Source organism: Silurus aristotelis, assembly GCF_946808225.1.
Source record: "Silurus aristotelis genome assembly, chromosome: 17".
Classification (NCBI taxonomy): domain Eukaryota; kingdom Metazoa; phylum Chordata; class Actinopteri; order Siluriformes; family Siluridae; genus Silurus; species Silurus aristotelis.
In genome coordinates, this window is record NC_139590.1 from 4401605 (window position 1) to 4413038 (window position 11434).

The 11434-nt window shown below is 42.2% G+C and overlaps 1 protein-coding gene across 4 annotated transcripts; it reads left to right on the top strand.

Moving 5' to 3' along the window:
- Positions 1 to 1344: 1344 nt before the first annotated feature.
- retreg3 (reticulophagy regulator family member 3) lies at positions 1345 to 11226 on the top strand. 4 transcript variants are annotated; one of them, XM_083567089.1, is made up of 10 exons: positions 1345 to 1383; positions 1695 to 1963; positions 4831 to 4937; positions 5957 to 5987; positions 6481 to 6607; positions 7344 to 7428; positions 7540 to 7677; positions 7801 to 7880; positions 10080 to 10212; positions 10347 to 11226. In XM_083567089.1, the coding sequence occupies exons 2-10, from the start codon at positions 1701 to 1703 to the stop codon at positions 10874 to 10876; spliced, it is 1494 nt and encodes a 497-aa protein (XP_083423215.1). In that variant the 5' UTR covers positions 1345 to 1383; positions 1695 to 1700; the 3' UTR covers positions 10877 to 11226. The 4 variants fall into 4 exon arrangements, with proteins under 4 accessions (XP_083423215.1, XP_083423216.1, XP_083423217.1 ...); XM_083567090.1 differs by having other exon boundaries at positions 1354 to 1574; XM_083567091.1 differs by having other exon boundaries at positions 1354 to 1436.
- The last annotated feature ends 208 nt before the right edge of the window (positions 11227 to 11434 follow it).

The window sequence follows — 11434 nt, forward strand, 5'->3', positions numbered from 1 at the left end:
AGATAGATAGATAGATAGATAGATAGATAGATAGATAGATAGATAGATAGATAGATAGATAGAAATAATAAAATATAAAAGAGGTGAAATTCAAACCTTTAAGGCCACACATTTATTCATGACATCCTTTCTTTACTCAGTTCCAAAACCGCACAAATCCAGCAATTAAAACCATCCGTGTGGAAACAAAGCAAAAGTTCCCTTTTTTTAAAACACCATAATTCTCCTCCTTCTTTTTTTCCGGCTTCTCTTATTAGGGGTCGCCACAGTGGATTATCCGTCTCCATACCCCCCTGTCCTCTACATCTACCTCTTCCTTGATCTTCCTCTTTTCCTCCATCCTCAGCATTCTCCTACTGATATATCCCATGCCCCTCCTCTGCACATGTCCAAACCATCTCAATCACACACCTTTCACCTTGTCTCCAAAACGTCCTACATGCGCTGTCCCTCTCATAAACTTGTTTCTAATCCTGTCCATCTTCGTCACTCCCGATGAAAACCTCAACATCTTCAGCTCTGCTATCTACAGTTCCACCTTCTGTCTTTTACTCAATGCCACTGTCTCTAATCCATACAACATTGCAGGTCTCACCACAGTCCTATAAACTTTCCCTTTCACTCTCACAGATCACCACTATCACCACTGCAAACAAGAAATGGCTCAGAGCCGATCCTTGATGCAGTCCAACCTTCACCTTAAACCAGTCTGTCGTTCCTACTGCACACTTCACCGCTGTCACACTGTCCTCATACATGACCTCCACCACCCTCACATACTTCTCTGACACACCTGACTTCCCCATACAATACCATCAACATTCTCAAAGAAAATAATGCGTCTGTGGTGCTCTTTCTCGGTATGAAACCACACTGTCACTCACAGATGGTCACCTCTTCTCTCAGCCTGGCTTCCACTACTCTTTCCCATAACTTCATGGTGTGACTGATCAACTTTATTCTCCTGTAGTTACTGCAGGTCTGCACATCTCCCTTATTCTTGAAGATCGGTACCAGCACACTCCTCCATTCCTCAGGCATCCTCTCACCTTCCAAAATAGATAGATAGATAGATAGATAGATAGATAGATAGATAGATAGATAGATAGATAGATAGATAGATAGATAGATAGATAGATAGATAGATAGATAGATAGATAGATAGATAGATAGATAGATAGATAGATAGATAGATAGATAGATTTTTATGTCTTTCTAGACTCCTCAGTAATCTACTCTTACTCGGTAGTTCACTTCAGCATGGAGGGAACAGGGAGGAGGGTGTCGGTTTGAGACACAGCCATTGATGTTTTTTTTAAACACGCCCCACACTGACTCGCTCAACTCCTACTTCCGGTCGGGAGGCAAACATCCGGTGAAGAAGTGAGTAAACAACACGGGTCACCTGAGAGCTGAATCGCAGGGGATCCGGGTGTGTGTGTAGTTTATACACTTATTTCCTTTACTCATATTTAACATGGAATGAATTGAGAGGTGCGTGTGATGCTCGTTACGTCATTAAACCGCGACACTGACTTCCTCCTGCACCGCTGAGCTGAAATCTATACGATACAGTGTGTCTTTATTTATTTATTTATTTTGATAACATCAGCGCTGAATCCGGCGCGTTTGTTGACGTGTTCGTTCGTGTCCATGTTTCTTCTTTCGCTGTCGTGTCCACACTCGGGCTCCAGTTTGAGATGAGAATGGCGCAGGAGCGCGAGGCCGGAGACGCGGACATAGGCACCGGGGACTGGGCGAGGCGCGGCGCCGGCGGGGGCGAGCGGGGAAGTCGACAGCGGCGCTCCGGTGACACCGAGGTGCAGGTGCGGGCCGTGAGGGTGACGCTGATGGACTCCCTCGGGCCCCACGAGCGGCTCGTCGCCTACCTGCAAGCGGTGCTTCTGTGGGAGAGACCCGTGCACAGCGTGGTCCTTTTCACTCTCACCAACTGCGGCTTCTGGTAGGATCATATGGAGAACATCAACACGTTTCACATGCTGTCAAAATCAAAATAATTGGGTACTTTATTTATTGCGTTTACACACGTGTCACCTTCAAAGTAGTCCCCTTGCACAGCAATACAATGTCCCTGCATGCTCCCCGTGTCCCTGCCCCTCCTGGAAAATGTCCTGGAAATCATCTTTCGGAACGAATCACCTTCTGTGATTCGTGTGTCCAAACAGCGACTTTTGACTTGGATCTTTATCTTCAAGGAAGATTGCGAAGTCCACAGGAGCCAAATCTGGTGAGGAGAAGAGAAGACGTGGTAACGCACGTGGTCAGAATAGCACCAGCTCTCGATGTGGACAGGACGATGTCTTTCACCACACTGACTTCTTAAGGTCGGTGCTCCCTGTGACTGTGCGTGCAGCCTCGTGCTGCCATCTGTTGGTGCGTTACAAAGTTTACACTCTACACCAGAGCTGCCCTTTTTCAAACGACGGGCCGAAAATTTAACTTGATCGATCAAGTAAATGTCAACCAAACCGGCACGTTTTACTCTGGACGCCTTTCCTAACTGTTTATACAACAGTTAAGGGTTAAGGGCCTTGCTCAAGGGCCCAGCATTGGCGGCTTGGTGGTGCTGGGATTTGAACTCACAACCATCCTTTTGGAAGTCCAGTCAGAACATGAGCTGAGTTTAACTTCCCATTTGATATTAAAATCAAATAGTTATTTTCTTTCTGTAACTAATGCTGTTATATATGTAGATAAAGCTTATAGTACAATGAAAAGCTGCCCCCCATTTTTTTTCCCCTTTTACATTTATGGCTTGGCAAACAACATCAGGTGCCAACTTTGGCCCGCATGTCTTAGTTCGGTATTTCTGCTGTAGACCAGGGGTCCCCAACCGCTGGGCCATGTACTGGTACCTGGTTATGGATCCATAGGGAGGAGGGGCGGTGGTAGCTTAGTGTTTAATGCATTGGACTTTGTCTCTGAAGGTCTTTAGATCAAATCCTAGCCACACCAAGCTCCTGCTCTTGGGCCCCTGAGAAAGGTCCTCAGCTGGTGTACGAATGAGAGATTTAATTTCCATATTATTTATTTTTATTTTCATTTTATATGTGATTATCCGGTCATCATACGAAGTGGTATCAAAAGGTTTCGAGGTTAGTGTTGGGACACGCCAGCAGATGGCAGCACAAGGCTGCACGCACAGTCACAGGGAGCGCCGACCTTCATAAGTCAGTGTGCCGAAAGACATCGTCCTGTGTACATCGGGAGCTGCGCAACTGGTCTTAATCTGTGTTACCATGTCTACTAGTTTCTCAAAGTAGACTTCCAGGACACATTCCAGAAGCGGCAGGAACGCTGAGAGCGCTGTATTGCTGTGCAAGGGGACTACTTTGAAGGTGACATTGGGAACACTGTAGATAAATTAAGTACATTCTTGTAAACAGAGCCAGTCTCGAAACTTTTTGTTACCACCTTATATCCTAATTAATGTAATGTGTAATAATAATTATAATATAATAGGCACGTAATTGTGTTTAGTTATGCCCAGGTTTGAGAAATCGTTTATATCAAGTCAAGAGGAATTGTGTGTGTGTGTGTGTGTGTGTGTTTGTTTGTGTTTTTAAGCTCAATTCTTCCCTTAAAGTCCCCCAGCCATGTGTAATCTGTACTTCGTAGCTGGCTCCTGTTTCCTCAGCTCTGGAGACAGATGGCACCAGGCTATATTTAGACCGACAGCCAAGTCTGAAATGTGCAATCATTTAAAAAAAACAAAAACAAAACCGCAGGTATATCTGCTCGAAACTGCCATGCGGAAGATCCATAATATCCACATCATAGTGGTCTGTCTCTGGAATAGACAGCGTGTCTCTTCAACTTGAACTTTGCATACTGAGCACTGTGCAAACACCAGCAGCCCCATAACGGATCATGTACTTTTAACACATAATGAAGATGATTCAGATGAATAATAAAGCGTTTCTCTTTCTTGACCTCGTGATTCCCAGTTAGTAGCTCCGCCCCTTATTACGTCCTGACCGACACGTTCAGCTGAATCGCAGCATTCACGACATTCACCACACCACGTTATCATTAAAGGGCTTACAAATATTTCCGGTGAGCCGTTGTATAAGGGAGCATCACGTGCAGGGACAAAGATCACGATTCGAACAGACATTTCAACGTGGCATTGAGGAAAGAAAAAAAAAAAGTTGAAATTTTCCTGTAAATCTCAGGAGTTTTCATATGCAAAAAACCTAGATTGCTTCCAATTCGCTAGATAGGTTTCCTACAGTGGGTGTAAAATCCTGAAATGATGCAATTTTTATAAAATAAATATATTTTATAAAAAATTCCAATATATTACTAATTATTTATTAAAAATTATTCATATCCTCTATTGTTCGGGAAAATAGATGTGCAGATCTGTACAATGACTAGCTCATGTCCGATTTGGTGTCAAACCCATTTCTTATTTTATTTTTTAGCATCTGAGATTTACAGAGGACGTGACTGAGGGGTGGAAACACTGTGGCTGGAAATCTGTACCCATTGAAGTGTATTTACTTTATTTACTTTTAATATAAAAGTTAACATAAACTTTTATATACGTCTTCGCTGTTACCTCCACACAAAATCTGTCTCTATATCTCACCACTGATATTCTTATAAACAATTTTTATATTGCATTGACATTGTAAACCCTTGATGAGAGAGAAGAAAAACGATATTTCGATTCCTCTGTATGTCTGCGTGTACTGTATGGTGGCATCAACGAAAAAAAAACAACAAACTTGAACTTTCACAACATAAAAAAAAAAAAAAAAAAAAACACATCGTGTCTGATTGGTTTCACTTTCTGTCTTGCAGGTTCTTCGCATTGAGCTCGCTGAGGTTGCTCTTCCTGTCGTCGTCGGGACTTGCTCTGGTGGTGTGCGTCGACACGTGGAGGAGCACGATTTGGTCCAAGATCAAAGGTAGTCAGGGTTGTGGACGGCCAAACAGACGGAATTTCAGGGACTCGTCGTCATCCTCATTTTTACTTTTGTATGCAAGTCAATCTGAAATGATTCCCAGACACGTCTTTTCAATATCAGGAGGATGGCGGTTGCTATAGTAGCAGTGCAAGCACGCATACCACAAGCACACAAGTGTAATATTTTGTCACCCGTTATTTAAACACAAGCCCACGGATATCAAAACATTCGGCAGCGTTTGTTCTCCAAACAACTCACCAAACAAATTTAAACCTAAGGTGATCTAATAATTAAATTGGATCACATTCAACTGTCACTGTACATGTTACGGTACAAGTACTATTATGATAAAGAGAGAAATCGCAAATGCAATTACAGAACTTTTATTGCAGATACGTTCTTTTTAATATGGCCATCTATGAGATTGTTATTCATGAAAAAGTGAAAAATTAAATAAATATTAATATATTAGTTATATTACTAAATATTGAGGGGAAAAAAAACACTCGTTTAAACTTAAACAAAGGGTAACACTCCAAATAAATAAAAAACAATTCTGATAAGCAGCACGTGGCATCAGTGATCTGCCTCTAGAGGCCGCTCTCGTACCGCGTTACGCGACACGGAAAAACCATGGGTATGGATTTTTAATAAATCGGTAAACCACGATTTATTATGTAATCCATATTCTCACCGAATTGACAATTCCATTGATTAATGTAAATTTTTTTTCACATCTTTGTTATATGGAAATTTTGTGATATTAGCTGAAAAAGTATTCACCCCTTCAAACACACCGAAATCTCACAGCAATATTAGGTCAGGTTTGGACGCACAACGATTTGGGACGCAGGATATTCTTATTTTTATGCTTTTGCTGAATAGATTATATTTGGGCATTATAACTGTGGTACGAATGTGCTTAAAAGTATGGATTTGTGTTGACTCAGTTATAACTCTCTTTCTCTCTATCTCACACACTTTCTATAAGTGGATTAATTTTCTCTGTCTGTTCACAGCGAGGCGCGTGGAGGAGAGTGAAAATGAAAGGTATGACTGGAATTCTTCTTCTTGTTCTTTCTCCCATTAGGGGTCGCCATAGCGGATCATCCGTCTCTATACCCCTCTGTCCTCTACATCTGCCTCTTTCACACCAACTACCTGCATGTCTTCCCTCGCCACATCCATAAACCTTCTCCTTGGTCTTCCTTTTTTCCTCCTTCCCGGGGGCTCCATCCTCAGATTTCTCCTACTGATGTACCCCATTTCCCTCCTCTGCACATGTCCAAACCATCTCAATCTCGCCTCTCTCACTTTGTCTCCAAAACGTCCTACATGCGCTGTCCCTCTGATAAACTAATTTCTAATCCTGTCCATCTTCGTCACAACATCTCAACATCTTCAGCTCCGCTACTTCCAGCTCCACCTCCTGTCTTTTACTCAATGCCACATGATTGGGATTGTTATGTATATTATATATATGTATATGTACATTTTGCACGCAACATCTAATTGCTTATTGTGTGTGTGTGTGTGTGTGTAGTTGGGGTCTGGTACAGCCTGGCACCCTGAGCGTACCCGAGTTGTGCCACTACATGGCCGAGGTTTGGGTGAGCGTGTCGTCGTGTGCTGCAGATCTCATCGAGTTTAAAAGACACAACCCTGGACAGGTAAACCACACATCAGAAGATGCATGTATCATGCAGTTTCGAATCTCTTCAATACTGATACACTTTGTGAACAAAAGTATTGGGACACCTGGATTTTCCAGCCATATGTGGTTCTTTTCTCAAACTTTCACCACGAAGTTGGAGGCACACAATTGTATAGGACGTCTCTGGGTTCAAGAGCATGAGCGTCTCTGGGTTCAAGAGCACGTGAGGTGAGGAGGCCTGGGTTTACCACCTGACTTTACCAACACCCTCAAGGCTGAATGAGCACAAACCTCTCTAAAATATAGTGGAACATCTTCCCAGAAGAGTTTTTATAAGAGCAAAATTAGGCTTAAATGTAGAACCGGATGTCGAAAAAAGGACCGTATGGTCAGGTGTCCACAAACTTCTATCCATATAGTGTATGTTGATGTGAACATATGAATCAGCTTGGATTTCTCACAGGTGCACACAGAAGTCTTGATTTGTATCTCCACATTCTGAGCAGAAAAACTCCAATAATAAAAACGACAGTGAACCCAAACGTGAACCCGTGTTAATGGAGTTAAAAGATGTTTCCGATCTTAATCAACGTTCTGGAATCACAGACGAGACTATTCATGGCGAGACGTGCTTTGCGTTGAGCTGACTTTGGTTTTGTTTCGTGTAACTGTACGCACGATTTGTAAGGATTTTCTCCTCATAAGAAATGAAGTAAATGTACAAAATGGTATGTTCTGTGCGATCTCTACAGTTCTGCGTGCTGGTGTGTGGAGTGTTCTCTTTCCTGGCCATGGTGGGGCGCTACATCCCCGGAGTAATCCTGTCTTATGCTGCTGGTGAGTTCTCGAACACAAAGTGCTCAAAGTTCTCAAAGTGTCCAGATACTTTTGGCCCTATCGACTAAGAAATTTGCATTGTAAACTTTTTTTTTTACTGTGTTCTGTCAGTTTGGGGCGTGTTGTTGTGTCCGCTGGCGATCTATCATCGGCTGTGGCAGCGTGTGTGTGTGAGGCTGGAGCCGGCCCTGCAGTGGCTGGACTTCAGCGTCAAAGGTTACATGATGTCCAAGCCAATAGACAACCAGTGTGAGTACTAAAGCATGCAAGAAACCTTCTAAGTCAGTCTGCCGTGGAGCTTTTATTCAACGCTCTGGGTAGAAGCAATGGCACAGAACCGTCACTGACTTGAACGTGTTTTTGTGTTTGCAGTCCTCCGTCGATCGATCAGAAACGCCGCCTCAGGTGACGCCAGCGACAGCGAGGAAGAGCTCGCTGCCTTCTGCCCTACAGTAAGTACACGTCGAGACACACCGGTCTTCATTTATATCCCAGTATGAGTCAGATTCGGGTGCAGAAAACGTTTTTCAGCCCAGAAAGCAATCACATTACACAAGTTATGTTCTGTCTAGACAATTAGAACTGTTGAACATCATTGTCTGTATATTTTCATATATCTTCAAATCTTTCAACAAGATTTACGCATCATAATAAACATCTATTTTGCAATTAAAATCGCAGTTTATTAAGTTGTTGCTTTTATTTTTAATAGATTTGCAGTTGCAAACATTTTCCTTTTATTACCAGACAGACAGACAGACAGACAGACAGACAGACAGACAGACAGAACTTGGTACAGGTACATGAAATACAGTTTAGCATTTACCAGAAGTGCAAATAGTAGCGATAGTGCAAATTGACAAGTGCAGATAATAAATAAATAAATAAATACTAAGGGAAAGGCAGTGAAAAAAAATGTGCAAAAGCTGAGTTCACTTAAGTATTTATATATTAGGGCTGTTGCTCTCGATTATCTTAGTAATGGAGTATTCTGACGATTATTCCGACGATTCGGAATTGCGGGACTTGCAGTCGGAATTGCCGGAAATAAAGATGGAAATAGGCATACTTATGGCAGGAACAGACTTCTATATGAATCTTCTGATTTTTCTCCCAGTTCCTCCTTTTTTTGTTCTTCATTCTTTCATTTTGTTACCTGTCCAGGGCGCTCCAGAGTTTAGCGGGTGGTGCGACAGTAATAATGATCCGTGGTGAAACACAATGCTCAGTGTGTAGTTAAATGGACTTCTTTTTTTTTTTTTTTTTTTATATATATATACTTTTTTGTTTTTGTTACTTGAGAACTTGTTCCAGCCCTAATATTTACACATATATGTGAAATATTAACACAGATGTGTGTAAGTCACAATATGTGTAGAGAATGAGCGGTGTGTGTGCGTTAAAAAATTAGATTAGAAAAATTTGATATTTTGTCTTCGATGTATTTACCCATATTGAAATTATTTACCGCTGCAGACCTATGCAGTATCCTGTATGTTATATGCATGTAGTATATTATATAACAGGCATGTCTAAAAGTTTGTCCCGGAGGTCAATTGTGGCCCGAGGTCGTTATATGGTACACATGTAAAATGTCTAGTAGAATATGCTCATCACTCAGGCACAAAATGTAATTTTCTGTGTCACCACATGGTGGCAGCATATTTTTTATATATATATATATATATATATATATATATATATACACACACACACACACACACACACACACACACACAGGCGATCAAAATTAAAGAACAATTTATTAACAATTGAACTATTCTGAAATATTGTCATCTTCACTGCTCAACAGTTGGAGAAGTTTTAGAACACCTTTTCCACAAAATAACTAAGGCATTTAAAAAGAACAACAACATTATTTTGCGGAAAACACACTGATCAAAATTAGAGAACAACAAAGACTGTAGCATGGTAAAAGATTACAACACAATTTTCTGAAGGTTACAACAGTCAGCAATTAGTAGGAAGTGTACAGGCCTCTGCTCTGAATGACTTCAGCACATCTGCAGCCACAGGACAGCACTAGACTCTCACACTGCTCTGGTGTGATTTTGGTCCACTCTTTTTCCATATAAATTCTGTAATATAATTAGCAAAGGTCCGCTTTTACTTTTTGCACTACGTGCTGTTTGTTTTTACACGCGAGACTGCATGCTGCACGGAGAGCGCTACATTATATTTATTAATAATAATTTATTAATTATATGATATTTATTATTTAATATATATATATATAATGTGTTAAGCACGTTCCAACCTTGCTATCGGTATCGGTATAAAATCCGCTATTGGTTGACCCTCTACTTTCAAGTGCCACCAAAACAAACAAAGTCCAGAAATTAACTATACATTTTGTAAATCAAAAAGATCGAATGCACAAATGCCAAACAGCAGTATGATTAACATGTAATGGATGAAATGATCTTTATTTGTTCTCAGCTCAGATTTTAAGATTGGGAGAAAAACAATATGCTTTTAAGCAATTTCTGACCAATCAGGTTGCAGGTTGGGGGACAAACTAGGACAAATTGTGGAGGATGAAGTATCAGGGTTGCTGTCTGGTGCGGAGTTTTTGTCTCTAGAGCTCGATAAATGTATTCTGATTTTATTTTTTTTCTCCTATCCTGTAGTTTGACGAAGCTACGGTTGCTAGGGAATTAGCCCTGACTGATTCGGAGCACTCGGATGCTGAAGTTTCATACACAGAAAATGGCACCTTTAACCTTTCCAGGGGGCCGACCCCTCTCACTGAGGGCTCCGAGGGTGAGACAGTGTGTTTGTCTGTCTTAGGACATATAAAAAGGCAAAACAGAAAAGACGTTTTTTCCCCATAAAGACCAAAGTATATGTGTTTTTTTTTTTTTTTTTTTTCTCCTTCACTGTTCTCTTCCAACCAGAACTCGACAGGCACAGTGACCCAGAGGAGTCGTTTGCGCAGGACCTCCAAGACTTCCCGTCTATAAACCCGGACGCCACGCTGATGGATGACGACGATGATCCAAGCCTTGGGTTGCCCAGCTTGGGGTCGGTCGGCATCTCGGGCACCCGTGCTTCCGTTTCGTCCGCCCTGCTGGACTTGGACACGCAGATGGACTCGGACCAGGACGACCTTGATACTGACCTCTCGCTCGGCGGCTTCAATGTGACCTCGGCCCTCACCGGCGATATAGCAGGCATCCTGGCCAGCAACATGATCCATGCGGCTCTCTCAGGTGCCATGCAGGCCCCGCACGCATACAGGAAACAGTCGAGCTCGGAGCTGGACTTGGACCTGGACCTAGACCAGGACCAGGATGACTTTGAGCTGCTGGATCAGTCTGAGCTCAACCAGATGGATCCTTTAGGCGGATCAGGGGCAAGAGGGAGCGGCCAGAACAGAGCACAGGGTTCCAGCTTCCTGTCCAATCTGCTGGGGAAGCCACAGTGAGCCCTGTGTGTGTGTGCGAGTGTGTTTGTTGGGTCTGATACACACCTACCGCTTCTACCTGTCCATTCTCTAGAGCATAGCGATAGGTGTACATATAGGTGTGTGTGTGTGTAATTACACAGGTCATGAATGTCCTATTAGGTTCCACTAGTCAGTGGCTCCAATCACTGTGAAAGTCGTTTTTTTTTTTTTTTTTTCTTCCTGTTTTTCTTTCGTAGGCACAGCAATAGTACGCAGGAGAGATCTTACCGAAACCAGCATAGCGAACGCCAAACCTTTTGAAAAGCTTTAAAAGCTAAAAAACAATGAGCTTTATATTATAAACCTCTCCAAGACAAAAAAAAAAAAAAGCCCGTAGCGGCAGCATTGTTTTAACACGATACACTCACAATGGGACCAATCCACACATTCCTGTATAGACCCCCACCACCCCCACCCCCATGGCTCACATACTTCCGATAACCCGGAATGTGCAACACGAACGCTGCTGATTTAACGAACAAATCCTAATTACAAACCCATCATTGAATCCTCACTATTTCTGTTCTACGAAAAAAA